At 43.3% G+C, this 27,099-nt stretch overlaps 1 protein-coding gene across 1 annotated transcript in view; it reads right to left on the bottom strand.

The window, feature by feature from the left end:
• Positions 1–27,099, bottom strand: part of UBE3A (ubiquitin protein ligase E3A) — a 337,766-nt gene that overhangs the window by 3,330 nt on the left and 307,337 nt on the right. Inside the window, exon 10 of the mRNA XM_078658239.1 lies at positions 5,512–5,655. Within this exon, the coding sequence (XP_078514365.1) occupies positions 5,512–5,655 (144 nt within the window). The remainder of the gene's footprint in view (positions 1–5,511; positions 5,656–27,099) is intronic.

The following is a 27,099-nucleotide window of genomic DNA, read 5'->3' as shown; positions in this document are numbered from 1 at the left end:
ACACAGCGCCTTATCTAGAGGGAGGACTTACTAACCAGTGAAACCCAAACGAGGCTGCTCGGAGCTCAGGTGGACAGGGAACCAATATGAAGCACTTGATGCAGATAACCACAATGCTAATCCTGCTGTAGGGCAATTTCAAACTCACATGCTACATTTCCCTGTATACTCAAACAAGTATCTGCTCTTCTTCTAGAACTGCATCACAATGTATTTCACAGGTCAATAATTTATATTTCTTTTTATCTTCCCCTTCATTTAAAGAGTATCTAAATGAAACAGTGTCATTGTTTTTACTGAAGAAGATCAAAGGTGTTTAATTCAGAAAATAGTGCTGGTTCATAGTTTCTTAGAAATGATCTGACGGGCCCTCATCTCACGAGATTTGTCCAAAGGTTCTACTTGTGTTGGAATGCCAGCTGTACTCGAAGGGCACAACTAACAGGAGATTATTTTTAATTATAAGAATTAGGACTATCCATTATATAGAAATTGATAATTGACCTTTTATGGCTAAACCGATCTATTTCAGAATAAATATTGGAAATGTACATTAAATTCGGTTTTACAGGATGAGTTGAACCTCCAGTTATTGCATGTTTAGCAGCAGCACTATTTAAAGAATGTCACCCTGAAGATGCTCACACATGCAATGAAGAGCATTTTCGGAAGGAGCCTATACTGAAATTACTCTAATAAAAGGAAACTATAGGATACAAGACAGCTGTTTTTCTAACAGAACTGTTTGGGTTGAACTGTACTTCGGATATTGGCAGCACAACAGTAATGTTATTTTTATGAGAATTGACTTCCTGCCAATATTGCACACGGAGATTGGGGAAATATATTATTTAAAAACGTACTTGTCCTGCCGCCAACGCTGCCGGCCGCTTCAGTCCTCCTTTTCTCTCCTGCTCCAGTTGGCCTCCCAGCAGTCCATGGGACACCAGCACAGGATCCCCACCCAATCCAGACGATGCGCTCATTAGCAGGAGAGCAGCACCAGGATTGGTCTGAGCGGCCTGAATTGCCGCTCAGACGATGCCTGGGAATCTATGCTGTTTCTCCAACCCAGCTGTGTTGGAGACACCTAAGTGTGCATGTCTGTTTGGCCGGCCTAAGACGGCTGGCCAAACCGACATGCGCACTTTACAGTGCACCTATCACTCTTCCTCCCTGGCCAGGACAAGACTCCTTGGCTCAGCTAGTCAGCGGATTAATTTTTTTATATTGTTTTATCATTTTATTTTACGCTGAGGTGGGGAGACGGTCTTCCATCACTACCTCTACCACTACGGAGCCGCCCCTGTTTCTGCAACCAATTTTCAGCTACGTTATTGTTTTGTATTTGTTCCACACCTGCCCGACTACTCAGCCCTGTTGTCACTTGAGCATGGGACAAGAGGCAGCAGATTTGATTTGCCGTGACTTCTGCCACCATTTTCTGATGGCATGTGTGTTCTTCTAGTGCTTTCCTATTCACCCCCCCGCCTCCCCGCCCCCCCACCCTCAAAAGTTGTAAAATTCCAGTGGCTTGCTACTAGAGAGCCAGTGTCGCGGTACCCCCTCTAAGCCGTAATCATCTTTCTGCATTTGCACTGGCAGGGGTGAGTGGCTCTTACCCCATTCTTCACTTAAGGACATTGGCAGTAACCCCTAAAAACAATGAAGTGTTCAACGAATCTCTAGAGGTCACCTCACACTGTGGGTATTTCCATCATCTACCCTGAGTACCAATGAGGAGAGCTAGACTGGCTACATTACCAGCCAGTATTAGCATCTTCCAGAGCGGGATTGTACAGGAGGAACACAATAATTTTGTGAACATGCATCTTTTGGACACTATTGTTGCATCGGTTCAAGGCTCTTTTCACAAAGCTATCTTTCCTGCATCAAAAGCTATTGGAAAGCACTTATAAGCTATTCGCTCCCTCCCGCAAATTACTCCTTCACAGTAGAATCTGGGTTCAGTGCTGTCTGCGAGTGAAATTGTGAAGGCACTAAGGTCACAAGTTGCTCTTATAAATGTAAACATTCAGTGCACACCAAATCACTTGACAAGCTGTGTGCTTTACTCAACACAGGCTTGAAGGAGCATCACCTAGATAATTTTAGCACGTGGAAGTCACTATTGGCTGGTGATCGAAATTATCAATGCGATCCTCAGATTGATGATTATTTGGATGAAGGGGAATTTAACTCCCTAGACTCGGACTATTCGAGATCAGACATCAATTTCGATAGTAAATGACCTTTAGAAGTGGAATCAGGTGAGGGAGAAGAGCCAAACAGGATTCACATGAAATGTTTTCGTCAAAAGACTTGGATCATCTCAGAAGTGAAGATTGAACCCCTTCCACTAAAGTAACTGTGCAATTCTGCCTCTGCAAGGTCCTCGACAGGGAAGTTAGAAATAAACTGCAGGCGCAGGGAGCGGCAACTTCTGCGGTAGACCCAACAATATCCACCTTTAATTCTTCTGACATACTAAGCGAGGCATGGAGAGGCTGTCAAAATAAATACCTTGACCTACCAGGCCTCCTTACTAAAATATTAGACTTCGTAATCACAGCAAAGGATGAGAGTCTTGCAATAAATCCTGAAGGTCTGGAAGTATGAGCGTAACATGCCATCTGCCTATTTGGTAATGCAAACGTTGCTATTTCTCCGGTTTGGCGCCTTTCTATCCTCATCAGAGTAGACAATAAACTGGGTCACTTGGCGTCTTTGGAGGATGGTCCTGTAGAAGAGGGGACTCTATTTTGGAAAACCGTTTTGTGAAAGATTTAGACAAATTTGTTTACACAGGTAAAGCAGAACTTATCGGGGTCCCCAGAGATGCACAGGCATCAGAAGAAGAAACTCCCGGGACAAAAAAAACCAGCCAGATTTCCTCCCATCCTGTGACAGAAACAACAGAGGGCGTATCTCTAGAGGGTGTTACAGAGGCACCACCACCGAAGACTTCAACCAAGGAAGTTCAGTTGAGAATTCTTCCTCACTTTCATGTTTCTCTGGTTCAGTATGGCCACCCAAGACTTATACACTTTGTTTCCTCCGAAAAAGATATCTTGCAACATAATGATCAGACGGTGCTTCTTGACTTAAAGGATGCTTACTTGACCATACCTACTTTCAAGCCACATTGCAGATTCGTACAGTTTCAGAGACAGTATCTAATGTACACATTCACTGCTCTCCCATTCTGCCTGTCTTCCACCACTTGGTGTTTCACAAGCTCATGCAACTGGTGTCAGAGTTCCTGAGAGCCAAGGGATATCAAATAATCTACAACCAACCAACCAATCTTTCCTTACACATCAACTGCCGGTAACGTTCCTGGAGAACCTGGAATTTCTAATCAATATTCAGAAATCTCAACTTTGTCCATGATAGCCACTGGCATTTTTGGTGTCCCAGGTCAATTTGATGAAGGTGACTCTTGAGCGACCCAATTAAAAAATGTAAGCAATAAAGAAAGAATTAAGAACGGTAATGATCAGGGGGTCAACCAATCCTTGAGGCAGATTGCATGGATTGTCAGGTTGCTCTTGGCCTAGATTCTAACTAAATCTCCATTACAGGGCCATTCAACAACTGAAAACCACGCATATCCTTAAAGGCCTATCCTTTGGAAACATGACTCATCTGTTAGATGATCTGCCAAACAAGAGATGTGTTGGTAGCTTGCTCATATGGAGGTGTGGAACGGCAGGGACGGGAAATATTGGATTCACTCGCAGACTTGGTGATGGGATCAAACACAAGCACAACTGGCTGGGGTACCAGGTGTGGGGAAAAATCCAGGGGGCGGTTGGGAAATAGTACTCAGAGGAGCTGGAAATGTACATAAACAGCTTGGAGTTATTAGTGAGATCTTTTGCTGTGAATTTTCCAACAAAAGATCAGTCAAACTGTAGTGTCCTCTGGAAGATGGCAGTGAAGAATATAAATAGATTGAGGTTCACAAGGTCAAAGATTTTAGCTGTGTTAGCAAAAGATTTTAGCTGAGTTAGCAAAAGATTTTAGCTTAGTTAGCAAAAGATTTTTGGCATTTCTGCCTTATTTGAAAGATTTAAGTCCCTGCAGAGCACCTGCCGGGCTTCTTTAATCATACAGCAGATAGAAAATCCAGATTCAGACAGCAGAGACGGGATGTTCAAAGAGAAACCATCTTACATTTGGGGCCCATGCCAATTGGACCAGTTTGCTTACCTTCTCAAAAGGCCACTTGCCAGAATTTTTCTGTTTGAAGTCAGACCCAGAAGGGAAAGCAACTCAGAACTCACGACAGGTCCATTTGGCAATACTCATCTCAAACTGATCACTTTGAGATTTCCTGGAAGGATGACAAAACGTTGGGCCATTTGACAAAATCTACAGGTACAATCTGTGGTGCTTGGGCAGATAAGTCCTCGCAAGTGATTCAACTCCTCCCAGAAAAACTGGTGTCTGGAACAGGACCTCCATTCCATTCAAGAAGATACTGTTTACTTCTTCAATTTTTTTTGCTAAATGGCAGAATCTGGGATTGCCGTAACATCCATAAAAAACTTTTGTTCTGTCATTCCTGCAGGACACTCTCCAGTGTCAAATAATCTTGCCGATCAGCAATGCTTGGCTTGTAAGCCTCTCAGAGGCATTCGGTTTACAATACACCATCATTCAAGGTATAATAGCCTGAGGGATATCAACATTCTACTGTTGTTCTTCCGAATCTGGCTCTATAATGAAAGCTCATTTAGAAAGCATTTGTCAGCTAAGGTTCCAACTCTGCTGTACTTACTTTCCTACAGAAAGGAAAGTGAAGTTAGGCCCCTACACATCTGTTTTTGGGATGCTTACTCCTGAATGAGTGACTTTTATCATTGGTAGAAGGACAAAGACATCCTCTAGGTCAATATCCTACTCATGTTTTTCTAAACACAGAAGTGTTTGTGTGGTCAGTTGTCTAAAAGAATACGAGTTGCGCTTAGGTAAGTACAGACCACAGAACGCCAACCAGCTTTGATATCATTTAATGTTTTTAAAAACTTTTGCCCCCGTGTTTTCATCCACGCTGGCCGGGAGGTGTAACATATATCGTTCACAGAAACTGGTCTAGCTACATTTCGTTTTTGGGCGCAATCTATTAGAGCCTTCATGGCTTCAAAATCTATGTTGGCTGGTGTTTGACTGGAAGAAACCATGAAACACGCAGAATGGTAGTCTGAGTCAGTCTTGAAGTTTGTGGCATTAAGTCCACATAGAGGAGACTGGCAGTGTGGGGTTATAAGTCTAATTGAATAGTATGTAAAATCGAACTGTAAAACATCGGGAAATTACAATATCAGAAAATGCTATTTTCATGGTTCACCAAGCATTTATAGAAGGTGCCGAGTTTAAACAGTTCATAGGCGATAACAGCATAGCTTGCACATTACACTGGAAAAGATTACAATTAACATACTGGTCTCAGATTCTAATAATTTCTTCAAATTTTGGATTTAAAAGAAAACATTGTTACAATACCTGTCTGTGTCTGGGCCATTTTTGGCGATTATCATTTTTAATTTTCCTAGTCCTCCCACAGGTGCTCTATCTGTGCCGGTTGTAAACTGCAGGAAAAGCCTTTTTTGCTCATGTGCAAACGAGTGCACTATGTCCCAGAATTCTCTGACAAGAAAAAGAGAAAAAAAAATGAATACAGCAGATATATAATTTATTGTTCATCACATTTCTTTTCATATATTTATGCAATTAATCTCCAAATACTTTAATGGACCAGAGGAACTTTGGTCTTTTACATACCTCAGCTTTAAGTAGCACTGCAGCAGTTGTGATGGAATAAAAAATGAGTTGGTAATCTACCACACTCGTTGAAATGCTTTAAATAACAAATATTAGTGCTCCTATCGCCCTATATCACTGTTAGATATTGAAACGAAGGTCATAATCACAATTCTGGCCACCAGACTCTTGACAGGGACAGTCCCGCTTATACATAGAGATAAGTCTGGCTTCATGACCAGTAGGTCCACCAGACGGGAAACAACCCTTACAACGCAACTATTACAACGCACACCATTACAACGCAGGATCCGTTACAACGCATGCCTTTACAACGCATGACATTACATAGCAGATGCTATTACAACGCATGCCATTACAACGTAAGTATGTTATTTTTTTAAATCACTTTTTTTAAATGTAAATTAAATAAATTAATTTAAGTAATAGTATATATTTAGTTTTGGGTTATGGGGTACAGGGGTATTTTTAGGTTTCAGGGCTAGGTTTGGGTTTTGGGGTACAGGGGTATTTTTAGGGTTCAGGGCTAGGTATGGGTTTTGGGGTACAGGGGTATTTTTAGGTTTCAGGGCTAGGTATGGGTTTTGGGGTACAGGGGTATTTTTAGGTTTCAGGGCTAGGTATGGGTTTTGGGGTACAGGGGTATTTTTAGGTTTCAGGGCTAGGTATGGGTTTTGGGGTACAGGGGTATTTTTAGGTTTCAGGGCTAGGTTTGGGTTTTGGGGTACAGGGGTATTTTTAGGTTTCAGGGCTAGGTTTGGGTTTTGGGGTACAGGGGTATTTTTAGGTTTCAGGGCTAGGTTTGGGTTTTGGGGTACAGGGGTATTTTTAGGTTTCAGGGCTGGTTTTGGGGTACAGGGGTATTTTTAGGTTTCAGGGCTAGGTTTGGGTTTTGGGGTACAGGGGTATTTTTAGGTTTCAGGGCTAGGTTTGGGTTTTGGGGTACAGGGGTATTTTTAGGTTTCAGGGCTAGGTTTGGGTTTTGGGGTACAGGGGTATTTTTAGGTTTCAGAGCTAGGTATGGGTTTTGGGGTACAGGGGTATTTTTAGGTTTCAGGGCAAGGTTTGGGTTTTGGGGTACAGGGGTATTTTTAGGTTTCAGGGCTAGGTATGGGTTTTGGGGTACAGGGGTATTTTAAGGTTTCACGGCTAGATTTGGGTTTTGGGGTACAGGGGTATTTTTAGGTTTCAGGGCTAGGTATGGGTTATGGGGTACATGGGTATTTTAAGGGTTCAGGGTAACGGGTATTTTTAGGGTTCAGTTTTTAAATAAATAATTTTAAATAATTTAAATAATTAATTGTAATAATTTTATTATTTTTTAATATTAGTTCTTTAATAATAATTGTTCTTTTTAAAATAAACTATTTTTTAAAGTATATATATTTACAAATTAATTATTAAAAAATAATTTAATTTATTAAATTAATTAAATTTTACTAAATTACATTTTTTTAAAAAATAATATACTTACCTATACTTACGTTGTAATGGCATGCGTTGTAATAGCATCTGCCATGTAATGTCATGCGTTGTAAAAGCATTCGTTGTAAATGTATCTGCGTTGTAAAAATTGCGTTGTAACGGTGTGCGTTGTAAAAGTTCGCGATGTAACGTCATACATCCCCACCAGACTTATCTATGCGGTCCCCACAACTGGATGTCAAGAGGTGAGCCACAGGGAAGAACCCCATGTCTTTCTAGCGTTGGGTGCTGAAAAGGCGTTCAATGCACTTCATTGGCCCTACCTTCACCAGAATTTGCAGAAGTTCGGTTTTGGCCCCAAATATCGGTGATGGGTTAACTTGCTCTATCAGGTCTCTACTGTGGCAGTGAGGGTAATTGGGGTGCTTTCCTCTACCTTCCAGATCGGGCGGGGTACCCAGCAATGTTGACTCTTTACCTCATTGCTATTTGCTCTCACTATTGAATCAATGTGCGCCCTGATTTGTTCCTGTCCCGATATTTGAGAATACTGCTTTATGTGACTGAACTGGCAAGCACAATTCCGGCAATCCTACAAATGTTTGAGTCATATTCTGGTTACCATATTAGCTGGAGTAATTTGGTGCTTTGTCGTCCCTTGGGCCCCTGGATCCAGTCACTCTCCCCTGGACACGCCAGGTGGAGACTCATTGATTTCAATACTTGGGTGCATTTGTAACTCCTCATAGTGAGACTTGTCTGCGTGGGGACCTGTACTGTGTGGTGCCCAAATTTCAGGAAGAGGCGGTGAGTTAGCGTTTGCTGCCCCATCTCTGATGGGAAGAGCAGCTGTCATTAAAATGATAAAGCTCCCCAAACTGCTCTACGTCTTACAAAACACATACTACCTGGTTCCAGAGGAGATGTTCGCAAAGATAGAGAGACCTGGGGTCTTTGCTTTGGGATGCCGGTCACCCTAGGATAGCGTTCAAGACCCTTCAACGCATCCCATATAATGGTGGAATTGCTCTTCCGGACGTAAGGGCCTATTACTGGGTGTCCATTATGGTGGCTACCAACGACTGGTCTTTCGCTCGGCAGGACTTCTCCACTTACAGGATGGAGCGAGCACAGTTTGCCATCCGGTCCAATTTCCACTACTTCGTCATTGGAAAGGGATTTCAGACGCTGCTACCGGCGACACGAGTGGAGATGGAGGACTGGAGGGAAGTCAATAGATGTATAGGTTGGGCAGGTAAGATAAAGCGGGTGACTTCACTCTAGGAGGGCACGTGGATTTGCGAAATGAGAAACTTAAGGTGTTTTGGTCCTGGCATCTGGTGGGAATCTCCTGGATGGGGAGGGGTGGCAGTGGTCTGAAGCCCATTTCGGCCCTTCATGGAGATACCCACATAAGTCCTAACCAATACTTAAAGTACGCACAATTATGCCAAGTTTGGCAAGCAGAAGGCCTGGGGAAGTTGGATTTGCTCGAGTATGCCCCTCTCGAGGGTAGAGTGCTCTTAGAAGAGTTGAATTTAAACGCTATCTCCCTCTCTTACAAAACAACAATATGCCAGACACATTGGCTAAGCTGAGAGTTCGATGGGGGCGGGGGAAGGGGGGGGGGGGCTTAGGAGGGATACTCTAAGACATGGATTGAGAGGCAGCCTTGATGCACCCAAGGGAGGTCGCCATAATGTTCTGGCTTCGCATCATACTACTTAAAATATTGTATTGAGTTTACAATGATAGGGACCACCTACATCACATGGGAAGGGCGACGTCCCTGGACAGGCCGTGTTGTTGGGTGACATGGGGGACATTTGTCCACACGATCTGGAGCTGGCCAGCCAATCAGGTATATTGGTTACAGGTGGTGGGGGAGCTCAGCAAGGTGTCTGGGGAGAAAACATACCTCTTGAGCCCAAATATGCTCTATTGGGCGTCCCTCCTCTTTTGCGATTTGTATTAGCCAAGTGTGATATAGCGAGTCACTGGGGCTCCCCTGCGGTGCCGACTTTGGAAGAATGGAAGTCGGGGATGGACTCTACATGAAGGCGAAAAAGGTTACCTATAGAAGTAGAGGTTGCCCACACAAGTTTTTCAAGGTGAGGGGGGTTGGTTGAAGCACTAGGACATACAGTTCTCTGTTAGTGTGGCAGACGATTCTGCCCGATCTTTTTGGCCATGTGTTGTCTTACAATTCATTGTCTCTTATCCTACTGAAACATAGTACTGTTGCCGTATCCCACCCCAATGTGGAAGGCTGCCTGTGCATACTTACCTCCCCATTACATATTGGTTTTAGGGACGTGATCATGCCCTTACTTTTGCTTCTCGTTATTATTTTTTTTATAAACTGTTATATGCAAACTAAAAAGCAAAATAAAGCGGTGTGCCACATTTTAAAAAACACGATTTCATGTCAGCAGCACAGGCTCAGACTATGCACATACTTTCTCCATTTTCTTGCTAGCAACCAGACACATCAACATTATAAAAGAACAGAGGACTACATATGCCATAGGCCCTTGAAGGTTTTTAGAGATAACGGTGTGGCCCATCACACTGCGTGCCTCTGAAATGCCTTGTGTGGAGCTGCAACTCCAGTTCAAGGAGGTGCAGTGGCATACCTTCACAGGTGGGGGGCACTCAGAACAGTCAGTCTGCCTATATTGCATTAGTTACTACTTCTACTAGAGCAGTATAAGATGTTGCAGCGCCAAAGTGCAGTTTATTTAAATTAGACTTCGGGCAGAGTTCCTAAATTTCAGGCTCCACATCGTCCGAATGTGGTCAGCGGAGTCAAGCGGCATATCCTCACCATCTGAATTACAGCTCAAGAGAAAGGTGTTGAGGGATAATCAGGTCCTGCTCATTTAACTGTCAGCATAATAATTATTGAAACTCTCCTGAAATACAGGGCAGTTGCTAACCGGTAAAAGGTACTTCAGGATGGTGAGTGCCAGGTGTTCCTCCCTTTGAATGAGAAATTTGTTGATGCTTCCCTTCAGAGGGTGGTCTCACCCATGCATGAGACAGAGTTGGCAGACTGTACAACTAGCTGAGTAAGACTACTTTAAGTCTACTTCGGGGGAAGGCAAGGGCCCCTGTCCAGCTTGATGAACATCAGAAAGGTCAGAAAGGTCATGGTAAAGCTGTGGAACAGAGTAAAAAACCCTCCCCTCATTCGGACACCACTGACTGCCTGATGCCAGCTTTTATTCTTAAAAAGGCATGGAAAGCGCCACACAATCAATCGCCTGGAGGATACACTTTGAGAGGGTATTTCTCTCCATTTGTGAGGCAGAGTGTTAGATCGGACACATTTCCAAAGACTTGGGTGGAGTCCATTATTATCCCAATCTTTAAGAAGGGGAACCGCCAAGACCCCGGTTGTTATAGACCGATTTCCTTCCTTGATTCAATGGTAAAGGAGGCAGGACGAGTTGTCCTGGAACGTTTTCAAGACTGGGCGGAAGAAAACCAGGTAATCTCGGATGTACAGTACGGTTTCCAGGAAGGGCTTGGCACCATAGAACAGAGCTTAAACCTGGCTATCATTCTAGGGAAATATACAAGAGCCGAAAAGGGAAGACTGTATTTAGTCTTTGTTTACCTTACGGCGGCTTTCGATTCAGTAATACATGTTAAGTTATGGGAGATCCTCGCAGGCTTAGGGGTGGACCCTAATATTATTGCTTTTCTGCAGCACCTATATGATGGAGTTTCTGCCAGTGTTCGCTATGGGGTAGATGGACAGTGCACGGAAGCTTTCTTCATAAGGAGGGGGTCAGGCAGGGCTGTGTCCTGGCCCCATTCCTTTTTAATTTGTACATTAACGGGATGGCTGATGCACTGCTAAATAGTGGTCAAGATTTTCACCAAGAGGGTGGGCGGCCTATACTCGCTCTTCTCTATGCGGACGACGCAGTTTTAATGGCGCACACTTAAAACGGCTTGCAAAGAATCTTAGATAGTTTTAATGCCTTTATGCTTGATCTGGGTTTAAGTATTAACATCCCAAAGACCTTTGTCATGAGCTGTGGCCTAGGGGCTCGGAGGGAGATGGGCAGGGACACACGTCTGGATGGCAGGAATCTAGCTTCAACTAGAACTTTTACGTATCTTGGTATCCTTTTCATCAGAATGATACTTGGACACACACCATAGCCATGAAAAAGGAAAATGCTACTTACCAGTATACATCTGTTCTTGGCATGTAGAGCTGCAGAGTCTCACACTGTGCATTAGATCAACACCTGGTGTTGGGCTCGGATGATTGCATGTTGTCGTCTTGGAAGAAGTCTTTATAGTCACGAGATAGGTGACTCCTCCCTTGGACGATAGTGCGCATGGGCATCGACTCCATCCTTGGATTGTTTTTCGCCATGATGGGAAATGATGGAGTTAGTAGAAATAGAAAAAGGGATGTCCATGTGTGTGTATCTAATTAAGATAGAACTGGAACAGATACAGGCCCCGGGGAGGCGGGTGGGTGTGTGAGATTCTGCAGCTCTACATGCCAAGAACAGATGTATACTGGTAAGTAGCATTTTCCGTTCGAGGCTTACGAGCTGCAGATCTCACACTGTGCATCGATTGTACAGCAGTGTCTCCCCTAGCGGTGGTCACCTGTATCAGTTGGAGTAGATTGAAAGAGTTTTGAGGACAGCTTGGCCTACTGCAGCTTGCTGCTTGGCTTGCACATTAACACAGTAGTGTTTAGTGAAGGTGTGTGTTGTAGACCATGTTGCTGCCTTGCAGATGTCTTCTAGGGGAATGTTCCCTAAGAAAGCCATGGAGGCTCCTAGTTTGCGTGTGGAGTGTGCTCTAGGAGGAACTGTTAATGTACGTTTTGCTTTGTGATAGCATATTTGTATACATTTTACAATCTACCTTGCAATTCCAGCTTTAGAGATGGGGTTGCCTTTATGTGGTGGAGAGAAAGCTACAAACAGTTGCTTTGTTTTACGAAAGGATTTGGTCCTATCAATGTAATAGAGAAGAGCTCTTTTTACATCTAGTGTGTGTAGAGCTCTTTCTGGTACACAGTCTTGGTTTTGAAAAAACACTGGCAACTCTACTGGTTGATTTAGATGAAAAGGAGTAATTACTTTAAGAAGTAATTTGGGATTAGTCCGTAGAACCACCTTGTTAAGGTGTAATTGTAAAAATGGTTCTTGTATAGTGAACGCTTGAATCTCACTAACTCTCCTAAGAGAGGTAATAGCAATAAGGAAAGCGGTTATCCATGTAAGGAATTGCAGATCACACTTCTGTAAAGGTTCAAAGGGGGGCCCCATGAGCCTGGTAAGAACAATGTTTAGGTTCCACACTGGAGAGGGTGGTAACCTAGGAGGAATGGTTTGTTTTAATCCTTCCATAAAAGCTTTGATTGCAGGTACTCTAAATAACAACATACGTTGTCTATTCTGTAGATATGCTGCAATTGCTGCAAGATGTAAACGTATAGATGAATATGCTAGATTACATCTTTGTAAATGGAGAAGGTAACAGATGATATTCTGGATGGAAGCATCTAGAGGATCAATTTGATTATTAGTGCAGTAAATGGCAAATCTCTTCAATTTTGCAGCATAGCAAGCTCTAGTAGTAGGTCTTCCGGCTTCTTTAATGATATTCATACAGTTTGGTGGCAGGTTAAGGTAACCAAACTCTAAGACTTCAGGAGCCAGATCGCCAGATTCAGTTGACTTGGATCTGGATGTCTGATGTCTCCATGGTTCTGCATTAGCATGGATGGTGTCTTTGGTGTGTAGCTAGAGAGCGTTCTAGCAGTGTGGTGAACCATGGTTGGCGTGCCTATGTGGGAGCTACCAGGAACAATTTGAGAGATTGTTGTCTCAGCTTGCGTACTGATAGAGGTATTAGTGGGATTGGCGGAAAAGCGTACGCAAATCTGCCTGACAGTGGGTGTGGAAACCTGGCGGCGAGGGTTAGGATTTTTGCTTTTTCATGTGTGGCAAACAGATCTATGTCTGTATGACCCCACTTGTGAAAGAATGGTAGAAGAACTTGCAGATGTAGTTCCCATTCGTTAATCTGTTGTGTCTGTCGACTTAACAGATCTGCTATCTGATTGTGAACTCATGGAAGGTGTTCTGCAAGCAGATATATCTTTTGTGGAATGCCCCATCTCCAAATGTTCCGTGCAAGCTGGGACAGTTGCAGGGAATGTGTGCCTCCTTGTTTTTGAATATAGTACATGGCTGTCATGTTGTCTGTCCGGATCAAGACAGCTTTGTTCTGAAGATGTACTTGGAAGGCTTTTAGTGCTAGGAATATTGCTAGCAGCTCTAGCTGATTGATGTGAAGCACCTTTTGTGGAGCGGTCCATTGTCCCGGAGTTGTATGGTGGAGCAGATGGGCTCCCCATCCTGTGAGGGATGCGTCTGTTGTCAGTACTATCTGTGGCACAGGTTCAAGGAACGGCCGCCCTCTGGACAAGTTTTTGGTGTTCCACCACTGCAGAGAGCGATGTGTGCGGCTGTCCACCAACACCAGGTCTGTAAGTTGTCCTTGAGACTGATTCCATTTATGTGCTAGACATTCCTGCAATGGGCGCATTTGCAGTCTTGCATATGGTACAATGAAAATGCAAGATGCCATCATGCCTATTAGTTGCATGAACACTCTGGCAGGGAGAGAGTGTTGGTTTTTAAACTGTGTGACTAAGGCTTGAATGCTCTGTTATCCTGGCTGGACTGGGATAAGCTAGAGCTGTATTGGTGTTTATGGTAGCCCCTAGGTATTGATGTACATGAGAGGGCTGGAGATGTGACTTGGTGTAGTTGATTGTAAACCCCAAGTCGTGCAGTGTTTGAATTGTTTGAGATGTGTGTTGGACACACTGATTGAATGACTTGGCTTTTATGAGCTAATCGTCTAAGTATGGGAAGACATGGATATGTGGTCTTCTAAGATGTGCTGCTACTACTGCTTGGCACTTTGTAAACACTTGTGGTGCAGTTGTGACCCCGAATGGAAGGACTTGGAACTGATAGTGTTGTCCATATAGTACAAATCTGAGATACTTCCTGTGAGAAGGATGTATGGGAATGTGGAAGTAGGCATCCTTGAGGTCTAGTGTGGTTAGGAAATGGCCTTGTTGCAACAATGGGAGCACTTGTAAAGTGATCATGTGAAAATGATCTGAGTGTATATACAGATTGAGAGGCCTTAGGTCTGGAATTGGTCTTAGTGTTCCGTCCTTTATAGGTATTAGGAAATAGAGTGAGTAAACCCCTGTTCTTTGATGTTGCAACGGAATTAGCACTATTGCATCTTTTTGCAGCAATGAGAGAACCTCTTGTTGGAGCAGCGTTAGATGTTCTGTGGACAATGGACGCTGTCCGGGTGGTATATGTGGAGGGGTAGCCGTAAGCTCTAGGCAGTAACCATACTGGATAATTTGTCTTACCCACTTGTCTGTTGTGATGGAATTCCAGACAGGTAGGAACTGTGTTAGTCTGCCCCCTACAGGAGTGGAATGCGGTTGGGGAAGCAGAAGGAAGTCACTGTTTTGTGTTGGGAGAGGTTCGATTATTGTTATTTCCTCGACCTCCTCCCTTGTTGTTGTTGCCTCTGTAGCCTCCTCTAAAGTATCCTCAATTGGAGGATATTTGTGTATTTGTTTTAAAGAAGCTGAATTGTCTGCTCCAGTTTGTTTGGAGCCTCCTCTGTAGAAGGAGCGACGAAGGGAGCCTCGTGCTTGGGTGGACTGCAGAGCTACCATAGACTTCGCTGTGTCAGTGTCTTTCTTCAAGTGCTGTGTATACCTCTGGACCAAACAATTGTTGTTGGTGGTTGAATGGTTGATTTAAGATAGTAGTTTGCACTTCTTGCTTAAATCCTGAAATGCGTAGCCACGTGTGACGTCTAAGGAGGACACTGGTGTATATTGCTCTGGATGCAGTGTCTGCTACATCAAGTGCGCATTTAATGGAGGCATTTGATATAAGCTTACCCTCTTGTATGAGGTCATTTGCTTGTGCCTTATATTGGTCCGGTAGATGTTGTAAGAGCTTCTGTAACTGATGAGAGAGCCCTGTTGTATCTTGCGAGGAGAGCTTGTGTGTTAGCGATGAGCCATGTATTGCTAGCTTGGGCAGCTATTCTTTTCCCTGAAGCGTCTATGATCTTTGATTCTTTATCAGGAGGTGGTGCTTCTTTTCCTAGCATTTGAAATTACTAGGGAGTCTAAGGGTAGCTGTCCTTTAATGTAGGCAGGGTCCCCAGGAGCCGCTCTGTACTTTTCCTCTATACTTGGATTCTAGCTCGTACAGGATCTTTAAACACTTCTGGTGCATGCTTAATGACTCCTTTAATCATTGTTATACAAAACAGAGCCACCCAATATTCCCAAAGGGACTGGGTATATTAAATAACAAAATACAAAATGTCCCTATAGGAATTGTTACACCATTAATTTTTAAATTATAAGTTAGTCGCCTAAGCGATCAATGGTTTAATATAAGCAAGGAAAAAAACAGAATTAAACTGTTCTTTATTTTTCTTTTATAAATATTATTCTCGAGTAATTTTTCTTTTTCTCACACACAATGTATAATATGGCAACAGAAAATACTACTCCATTTGCAAAATCAATTGACAGTAGTATGTGACAACATTTGCTAATAACATGGAGAAAACCAATACCATGCTCTAGAGATTACTTTCTATCATACAATCAGTAGAAATACAAATGATGATATATCCATAGGCAAAACGCTGTCAAGCGTCGACGTTTCGGTCCACGTTGGTTAACATAATCCATAGGACCATCATCAGGACCATACGTTGCACATATAAATCTAAAAATGAATATATATATATACATATAAATACAATACAATAATATCCTTGCAAAAATAGTATCGTCTACTTAACCCAAGGAAAAATTGACCTCAGACCAACATCCTACATGTGCAGAGTAGATCAGCCACCACCAAAACGAGACCAACCATTGTGTGCCTACTACCAAAACATTAACCTAAACCCTTAGTGTACGAATTGAATCAACCCTCACCAAACAGATGAACACTCGTGTGCCTACTACCTTCAAATCAGTGAAATCAACAGAATCTTACCCAATACCTCCAGCCGGAGGTCCTACGACTTAGAACTCAAATATCCACTTATCTAATAGAAAGAAGAGAGAGGAACCAACAACAGCACATTGTCAATGACATGCTGTCCCATTTTAATTATCAAACATCTAAAGCATTTAGATAGCGTAAATCACCACTCACAGATGAAGTCGTAGTGTCTACACCTCAATCGTCCTAAACGTCAGAATCAGACTGCCAACCATAGACAGGAGCTTAGCCCGTTACCTGTCAAGTCAAAGAACGTCACATTAATGCCCAGCACAGCCCACTCTATAGAAGTACACTAATTAGACTCAAAACCATCGTTCTAAAACCGAAGATGTACGGACCGGCAATGTCACTTACTTAATAGCGCACGTGGAGCACCACCGTTACTGCCCACTAGACTGCCGCGTTCAAGGAATACATGCCGCCACTTCCGTGTATATACTCTGAAAGCGTAATGGCGTCATGCGTGTGCAACTCTGGCGCCATCTTAGTGAAGGTAGTAAAGTAAATACGAGTCCTCTACGAGTGAATCAAGACATCGGTTGTACACCTAGCGTGCCAGGGATGAATCAAACTTATCGTGCCAGGGATGAATACTCCAGCCTAGGACAAGGTGGTCGAACAATGTCAAAGAATACAGTGACTACTCTCCTTATCATTAAGGCCATCTTGGAACGGGTCCACCTCCCCATAGATCTACAGTCAAACCACTGCCTTTGAACCTAAACGACTACAATTTTCTCTCGGAAAGTATAGTAATATAGCCACGCTCTATAATTTATGACAGACAATCACAAAAGCTGTCAAAAAATCTACAAGTTACCCAATCATAAGGTGGCCACAGTATGCCACTCAATCAAGGAATTCAGGCCTTTGTCAACAGTATTACACATCCAGATCCATTTATTTTCCCTTACCACATTGTGATAACGCAAAAAATATGTCAAATTCAACTTTTCAAAAGAAGCCAAATTGGTTCTACAAGCCCTTGCCAGCAGAGATGATCTTGTAGTAAAACCTGCTGATAAGGGGGGTGGGATCATTGTACAAAACAAAACAGACTATGACAGTGAGGTGTTACGTCAACTCAACAATCGAATACATTACCAAAAATTGAGAGGGGACCCTACTATGAGAATACGGAAACTGATTCGATCACTGACAACTGTAGGTGTGGAGGGGTTGTGGGTAAGCAAAACAGAGTTTGACTATATGAATAAAGATGACTATTCCATTCCGGCGTTTTATACGCTTCCAAAAATTCATAAGGATAGCCAAACCCCACCCGGTAGACCTATTGTGGCAGGGTGTCAGTCTATCCTCCAACCGTTAGCTGAATACGTAGACCACTTTCTAAAACCATTCATCCCTCTCACGAGAGCATACACCCAAGACAGTAGAGATGTGATTGTGAAACTCGAAGGCCAACCATTTGATCCGGTTAATGACATTTTGGTCACGATGGATATTAACAGCTTATATACAAGCATTCCGCAAGATGATGCCCTCTCAATAATAAGTGACATTTTGGAAACACGGACACGTCCACACCAGGTTCCTACAGAATTTATAGTCCAATGTGCGAGGATTGCCCTTAATGAGAATTATTTTATTTTTGGAGCGGACTTCTATGGCCAACTCAAAGGAGTGGCCATGGGCGCCATTTTTGCGCCAGATATAGCAAACCTTTATGTGGCAGCTTTCGAGGAAAGGGTGATATACAACAATAACCCCTACCTTGGAAATTTAAGTCATTACCTCCGATACATCGATGACGTTTGTCTAGTTTGGAATGGCACAGAAGAAGCACTACAAAGCTTTCATGAGTGGTTGAACCAACAGGATAGCAATTTACAATTCACATTAGAAAGTGATAGATCATCCATTAACCTTCTAGATCTGTCCATTTATGATGACCACAACACTTTAGCGATGAGTCTTTACACCAAACCAACATCAAGGAATACCCTTTTGAAATATGATAGCCACCATCCGCGTAGCTTACGCGATAACCCCCCTTTTGGGCAGTTTTTACGCCTTCGACGCAACTGCACCAAGATCTAAATTGGTAATGCGGGCATATCCTTGCAGATTGGTCAAACATGCCATGAAGCGCGCTTGGTATTACAATCGCGAAGCGCTATTGACAAACAAAGAGGAGACTGATACTACTGGGCTTGGTATCAAGCCCCTCACATGTGTCACTACGTTTGGCTCAGAGTCACACCAGATTAGGACCATCATTAATAAGAATTGGCATTTGATCAGGAAAGTAGAACCTCATTTGACGCAACCTCGGTTTGCATTCAAAAGAGGCAGAAACATAAGAGATTCCTTGGTAAAAGCCTACAAGGAGCCGGTGGCTAATACGATACAATCACAGTGGGGTCTGCCACCAGTTACGGGGCATTACCCTTGCGGTAATTGTGCGGCATGTGCGACCACAAAGTCAATAAAAAGCTGTAAGGTGAATTAAAAAGAAATCAAACTGTTCCATCATTCAAACTGTAACACTAAAAAGGTTATTTACTGTATACAATGCCTGTGCATGTTATCATATATAGGCAAGACCAAACAGGAAGTTAAAAAACGAGTATTACAGCACCAGTCCCGCATAAGATGCAATGTTTCAACTGCTCCTTTGGTAGAACATTACCAGCAGAAATCACATTTGCCTAATGATATGCAATGGTTTGTTATTGATGTAATCAAGAGTAACGAGCGTTATCACAATGTGGATTGTCTACTTACCCTAAGGGAAAATAAATGGATCTGGATGTGTAATACTGTTGACAAAGGCCTGAATTCCTTGATTGAGTGGCATACTGTGGCCACCTTATGATTGGGTAACTTGTAGATTTTTTGACAGCTTTTATGATTGTCATAAATTATAGAGCGTGGCTATATTACTATACTTTCCGAGAGAAAATTGTAGTCGTCTAGGTTCAAAGGCAGTGGTTTGACTGTAGATCTATGGGGACGTGGACCCGTTCCAAGATGGCCGCCTTAATGATAAGGAGAGTAGTCACTGTATTCTTTGACATTGTTCGACCACCTTGTCCTAGGCTGGAGTATTCATCCCTGGCACGATAAGTATGATTCATCCCTGGCACGCTAGGTACGACCGATGTCCTGATTCACTCGTAGAGGACTCGTATTTACTTTACTACCTTCACTAAGATGGCGCCGTAGTTGCACACGTATGACGCCATTACGCTTTCAACGTATATACACGGAATTGGTGGCATGTATTCCTTGAACGCGGCAGTCGAGTGGGCAGTAACGGCGGTGCTCCACGTGCGCTATTAAGTAAGTGACATTGCCGGTCCGTACATCTCCGGTTTTAGAACGATGGTTTTGGGTCTATTTAGTGTACTTCTATAGAGTGGGTTGTGCTGGGCATTAATGTGACGTTCTTTGACTTGACAGGTAACGTGCTAAGCTCCTGTCTATGGTTGGCAGTCTGATTCTGACGTTTAGGACGATTGAGGTGTAGACACTACGACTTCATCTGTGAGTGGTGATTTACGCTGTCTAAATGCTTTAGATGTTTGATAATTAAAATGGGACAGCATGTCATTGACAATGTGCTGTTGTTGGTTCCTCTCTCTTCTTTCTATTAGATAAGTGGATATTTGAGTTCTAAGTCGTAGGACCTCCGGCTGGAGGTATTGGGTAAGATTCTGTTGATTTCACTGATTTGAAGGTAGTAGGCACACGAGTGTTCATCTGTTTGGTGAGGGTTGATTCAATTCGTACACTAAGGGTTTAGGTTAATGTTTTGGTAGTAGGCACACAATGGTTGGTCTCGTTTTGGTGGTGGCTGATCTACTCTGCACATGTAGGATGCTGGTCTGAGGTCCATTTTTCCTTGGGTTAAGTAGACAATACTATTTTTGCAAGGATATTATTGTATTGTATTTATATGTATATATATATATTCATTTTTAGATTTATATGTGCAACGTATGGTCCTGATGATGGTCCTATGGATTATGTTAACCAACGTGGACCGAAACGTCAACGCTTGACAGCGTTTTGCTATGGATATATCATCATTTGTATTTCTACTGATTGTATGATGGAAAGTAATCTCTAGAGCATGGTATTGGTTTTCTCCATGTTATTAGCAAATGTTGTCACATACTACTGTCAATTGATTTTGCAAATGGAGTAGTATTTTCTGTTGCCATATTATACATTGTGTGTGAGAAAAAGAAAAATTACTCGAGAATATTTATAAAAGAAAAATAAAGAACAGTTTAATTCTGTTTTTTTCCTTGCTTATATTAAACCATTGATCGCTTAGGCGACTAACTTATAATTTAAAAATTAATGGTGTAACAATTCCTAGAGGGACATTTTGTATTTTGTCCTTTAATCATTGGCAGTATTTGCACAGATTTTTGGGAGTGTTCAAAAGTGTCAAATAAAAAATCTTCCTCTGCCTCATCTGAATGCATGTTGACATTGTGATAGATGGCAGCCCTCTTAATTAAGTGTCCAAACCCAATATTGTCTTCTGGAGGAGAAGGTTTAGATGGATATGTAGGTGGGTCAGGAATATCTGGTACATCCTGTGGGTTTGGATACTCCCAGTCTGGTGAACCTGTTGGGTAGGGAAAAGGGTCATCTGGGTCTCTCCCTCCCACCATGCTATACTCATTATCATCAACATCCTAAGGAGGTGTGTGTGGTGGAGAATGAGGAGGAGAATTTTGAGGTGAAATGTTTAAATGAAGAGGAGGAGAAGGAGATACAGGAGAAGAAGGGTGCATAGGCGATGTGGCAGAGTCCTTCTTCTTGACAGGCACTGGAGGTGTAGGTGCTGTATCCGACTTCCTCTTCCTGTGTGGTGTAGTGGAAACATGTCCTGTTTCTGGATCAATGTAGATTATTTTTAGTAAATGATCTGGTTGGAAAAGCTCCTCTTCTTGAGGCACAGCCTTCGGCGCCGATTTTTTCGGTTCCGAACCGGTTTGTTGCTTGTCTTTAGCCTTAGGAGCTGATGTTGAGTCCTTTGGCATAGATTTCAGCACTGAAGATATTGTCTTTGGAGCCGAAGCCTATTTCGTGGACTTGGAAGCATCGGAAGCAGGCTTTGTCTGTTTCTGCATCGAGGGTATCGGCTTCAGAGTGGAAGCTGTTTTCGAGGCATCGGAAACAGGCTTTGTTGTTTTCGGAGCTGCTTTGTCTCTCGGAGTCGACTGTTGGAGTGTCTTGCGGAACCGGGACTTCTTTTTGTTTTGGTGCTGAGGGAGCAGGTGGTATCGGCAAAAGCAGTTTGCTTGATATGTATCTACCGGAAGGCTTCATAATTTTCTTCGGAGCCGGGCTCGATGGTGGGGCTTTTGAAGTGTTTTTCCGGTTTCAACTGGGCCCCGCAGGCGGAGTGTTGACCGTTGCCTTCGATTTTGGTGTTTGGGCTGGGGTAGGGGCAGTGGTACTCACGCGTTGACCAGAAGGTATGGAGTCATCTGCCTCGGAAACGATCTTGAGATCATCGGACTCTTCTTCTGGACGCATGGACCTTCGTCGAAGATATCCACCGGTTCCGGAGCTGATCGCTGCATATCGCGACGACGGGCCCTCCGATCTCGAATGGTCTTTTTTCGATCGAAAGGATGCACAGGCTGTGCAGCTGGATTTGTCGTGTTCTGGCGATAAGCACATACTACAGACCTCGTGATGGTCACTGTGTGGAAATTTTGCTCCACACTCGGGCCATCTTTTGAATGGCATCCTTTCCATGAGGTTAGGCCTCAAGGCTTGGATAGGCCCAACGGCCCGCGTCAACGACCGGAATCGAGCTGATGAAGTCGAGTCGATGTTTATCGGTATTGAAAGTTGTTTGGTGAAGTTTGAAGAAAATTAGTACGCGTCGAAGTACTTTAAAAGTAGATTTCGAACCGTAGTGGAAAAGTTTCATCCGAACCCAGTGGCGGAAAAAAAATCTAAGGATGGAGCCGATGCCCATGCACACTATCGTCCAAGGGAGGAGTCACCTATCTCGTGACTACAAAGACTTCTTCCAAGACGACAACAACATGCAATCATCCGAGCCCAACACCAGGTGGCGATCTAATGCACAGTGTGAGATCTGCAGCTCATATGACTCGAACAGTTATATTTAGCAGATCAACTAGTGCCCTTGTTACCTTTGAGAAGAATTTGGGCAGGAAGCCGCCTGGGGAACTCTTACAAATCTATAAAGCTCAATGCATCACAGCCGCGATGTATGGGGCAGGGGTGTGGGGTTTTGCAAACACCCTCCCCCTACAATACATGGAAAATACTTTCCTGCGGTACATCCTCTCAGTCCCCCACGGCACGGCCTCCTTCGTGTGCCATGAGAAATTAGGTCTTCATTATATAGCAGGCCTCATTAAATTGGAGCCAATTCTTCTTTGGCACAGGATTTGGGCCAATGAACAGTCTCACCTAAATCGAGAGATCCTACGTGATAGCCTTAGTCTAGAAGGGGCTTTAAAGATCCCCTGTGTCAGGTTCGTCTGCTGTTTTATGAAGGACCTTGGACACCCAGACTATTTTACAAACCCCAGTTCTATGTCTCAAATTTCTAGAATAGCATTGAAGTTAGAGGGCCCGGAACTGTTGGGCTCATTAAGAGAAGCAGGTGAAGTCTCCTAATCCACTGTTAAGCAACATCAGATAAGGCTCACTAGCCTGGGCATGTAATCATATCTACAATTTGCACCTAGTGGCTATGATATGCTGCTTCTGATAAGATTTAGATTGGGCACCATTCACAGATTAGTTACCATACCTAAAATGAATAAATGGTTAAGACCCCTTCCCTCATGCCCCTGCGATACCTACTCTGAGCAGTCTACTATCCATTTAACTCTCTTCTGTAAGCTGTATTCGGAGGTAAGAAAAAATTGGTTACTGACACTTTTAAAACGGCAAGGTCTTAGGCAATGCCGCCCAGCCCTTATTCGCCTACAACTATTAGAGAATGACCATATGGCCTGGAGGGCAGCAAAGTTCTTGAAAAAGGTCCTTCAGCAAAGGAAAAGTATGACATTTGAGGTTCCGTAGGGTATTTTTATTGAGGGGAAGTGGGATATTAACTCTGTATATATTCTATTAACATACATTCTTTATGTTTTATAAACCTACAATTTTAGTGCTGTATTAATCTCTGAATTTTATCATTACATGTCATTGTATACTTTTGTGCTTTTATGATGGTTATTATTATGGTTGAATAAAGCTTTTTTGATTGATTGATTGACACCCTAGGTGTGGTCTTCCTCCAAAATCTTTGCTTTCACTCCTCCGGTTTTCTGAAATTATTTCTGTTGGCTCTAGGACTCTGTGCACTTCACCACTGTTAACCAGTGCTAAAGTGCCTGCGCTCTCTCCCTAAAACATAGAAAACTGGCCTACACCCAACCTCACATTTAATTTACTGATAAGTGCCTAGTATATGGTGCTACATGGTACCAAGGAACTGTAAATTAAATGCTACTGGTGGGCCTGCAGCACTTATGGTCCCATCCACTAAAGTAGCAATTTAAAACAGGTCTCAGGTCTGTCACTGCAGCCTATAGGGCAGTTTTAAACTGGCATTTCAACGTGGCACAATAAGCCTTTTCCCATGCCTAAATTCTCCTTTTAATACATATATGTCATTCAGAATGCAGGCTCTAAAGACCCATTGGGAATGGTCCATTATTTCTATGAATTAGGACATGGGGGATTACGTTTTAAATGTCCTGGTAGTGAAAAGAATCCTACATCTATTTTCACTACTATAAGGTCTACGCCTCCTATTGGATAACATTGGGTTACCTTCTTACATTTAACAAGTGCTAAAATTTGATTGGGAGCAGGTATAAATATCATGTTTAGACAAACAAATTGCAATTTAAAATTCTTTTAATGGTAAAGTTATATTTTAAGAAACATTTCTGGATATGAAATATTAAGAAATTTGGCAAACACAAGGAGATGATGGACGGAGCGCTGAAACTTTTCAGACACTCATCCCCCAGTCACAGATCTGAGTTGAATCCATCATCGTTCTTTAGCTCACTTCGCCACCCCAGTTCAGACACAGCTATATGCAAATCAGTCTTGATCCTGTGCCTCATGGGAACAGTCTAGCCCGAACTGCCAAGCCATGTCTTCCCTGGACCGGAAACAAGCATCCTGGGACCGGTTTCAGGCTGACAGCATTCATCAGCCAGGCTAGCCTGAATCCAGTGGCAAAGTGAGCAAGGAGCCCACGTCTGGGCATACCCTGCCAACTTAGGGCGAACAAAGCTGCGTCTGAACTGGGGTGGCGAAGTTAGCTAAAGACGATGATGGATTCAACCCAGATCTATGACTGGGGGTGAGTGTCTGAAAAGTTGCAGCGCTCCGTTCATCATCTCGTGTTTACTTTTAGAAATTTGTCAATTTCTTGTCCTAACCATTTGTGCCTCTGCCAGAGCCCTGAGTTACACAACAGTGAATGGCTCTGCTGTTGGGGTTTGTGTAGTACTTTCAGACAGTGAGACAAAGGGACTACTTGTGGGCAGGATGACTGAACAGAGCAGTTCCCTGCCCCAACTGCACTTCAAAGGAGCTTGACTCCATCACACACAAAAGAACCAGACACTAGTCTTCTGTTACCCCAGACTTATTGGAGCCTTGACAGAGGAAGGGATGAACTTTCCAGAACTGGATGTGGGGCTAGTATATTAAAAGACTCCCAACTCAAAGGCTGGCATCAGGTATAAATGTTTGACCCTCCGAATACCTGTTACGTACACTCCTGCACCTATGGAAGACTGCAGAAGGACTGCCTGGAACCCCATAGGACTGCCCAGCTGATGAAGGAGACCTGAACCATCTCCTTGAAGTCAAGACCACCAGAAGTAACTCCCAGGGTTAGTCGGCGGGCATCCTGCATGAGCTACATGGACATAAGCTCCAGAGGCCTTGCACCCTGCACCAGCTGGAATGATTCCTAAGCCCCTAGGTGGTACCCCCTTATGTCCTGGACCCTTAAGAATGGTTTGAGGTGCTACACTAAGACCTGGGACTTACACACAAAATGTTTCACCAAAAAGTGCCCTGAAAACCAACAGAAGACTGGAACCTACCTGCCAACTGATCAGTTTATTTTCTATCGCTGGTTGACCTGAATTTGCGGTAGCACCCGCTACGTTCTTCTTTGAAGAAGCAAATCTTCTTCAGAGAGACCTCTCGAGAAGGCATCCGGCCTTGTGCAGCACTCGCCCACAACTGCATGCAACTTCGTCCCCCTGGAGAAGTTCGACTTCCAACAAAGTAACATGGTCCAAGGGCAAAAGTCTTCACCGTGACCTCAGCCAGTGGCTCCCCAATGATGCCTCCTCCTCGGACACCGCCTGCTACCATGCCCGCTGAACACTATTGTCTCAGGAACTTTTCTTAAAAATGTCTTCTAAGTTCAAAGGTAAGTCGAGGCTGGGCCCAATCCAGCTTGTATATCTGATCCACACTTCATCCCAGTCGGCCTTCACTTTTGACTTTGACCTGATCTCGCATGGACAGATAACCATGGGTGGTGCTTTGAACATTTAGGCACTATTTTGCACTAGAAACTTTAGAAAATCATTACGCAGGTTATACTGATTGGATTTTATGCACTTGGCTGTCACTTTATTATTTACATTTTACTTTATTTTTCTAAATTGGTTAGGGATTCTTTATGTTGTGTTTTCACTTTATTACTTTTTGGGTGCTGCGAAAAGTACTTTACACATTACCTCTAAGACATAACTGACTGCTTTTGTGTCAAGCTACCAGAGGGTTAAGCACAACTTAATTTAGTGACTCTTGTAGTTTACCCAGACAAGGATTATAGTTGTTGCCCGAGTTGGGCTTCCACCCTCTCAACCAATAACCCGATTTCTTGCATTAGTGTTCAGTAAGGAGATACAGGAATTGTTTTTGTACAGGGCCACCCAGTGATTTTGTCTAACATTAAAATAGCAAAAAAAATCCAACATCAAATTTGGTATTTTCTAATTTCTCCTTACTTTTTAAGTTGACTATTTTCTCTCTAAATTTAAGTCTTGACTTGCATCCTTTTTACTATAAAGGAGTTGGATCTAAGCAACATTGGCAGCTTTGGCAAGGCTGAGCTGCAGCGGCTATGCAAGGAGAGAGGGATGAATGTGGGAAGAAAGGCCACAAGGTGGACTGCCAGACATCCCTCAGAAGTCAGGAGGGTGCAGGTCACACCAGAGGAGCAAGAGAAGATTGACCCAGAGAATGGGGAGGAGGAGGAGGAGGAGGAGAATGGTATGGCTACATGCCCTTAGCTGCACCAACAGGAATATGGGGGGTTGGGGGGGGGATGAGAACATGCCTACAGGAGGGAGAGGAATTCCGTACAATAAATTCTTCTAAGGAGCTTTTTGGGATTATTAAATCTTTGCTAGTTACTGCGCAAGTGTCTGCCTCAGGTGACCTCTCTTCGTCCAGCAGTGAGGAGTTTGCAAAATACTTTCACGATAAGATAGCCAACATCTACTCCTCTCTGGCTATTTCGGGAGAACCTGGGTAGAGATTAGTCAAGAGCTACTCCAGAGATTGAATACACGTCACAACTCTGAGGCAAGCTTACAGAAGTTTAAGCCTCTAGACCCAACCATACATCCATCCCTTCTAGATTATGTTAAATTACACCCCGCCCCCAACCTCCATGATCCTAATTCCCCAGGAACAGATGAAAGATTGGTCTGTGTTATACCCCAAC

The sequence above is a fragment of the Lissotriton helveticus genome, chromosome 8, assembly GCF_964261635.1.
Source record: "Lissotriton helveticus chromosome 8, aLisHel1.1, whole genome shotgun sequence".
Classification (NCBI taxonomy): domain Eukaryota; kingdom Metazoa; phylum Chordata; class Amphibia; order Caudata; family Salamandridae; genus Lissotriton; species Lissotriton helveticus.
The sequence above is the reverse complement of the archived record's forward strand: the minus strand, read 5'-3'. Positions and strand labels throughout refer to the sequence as shown.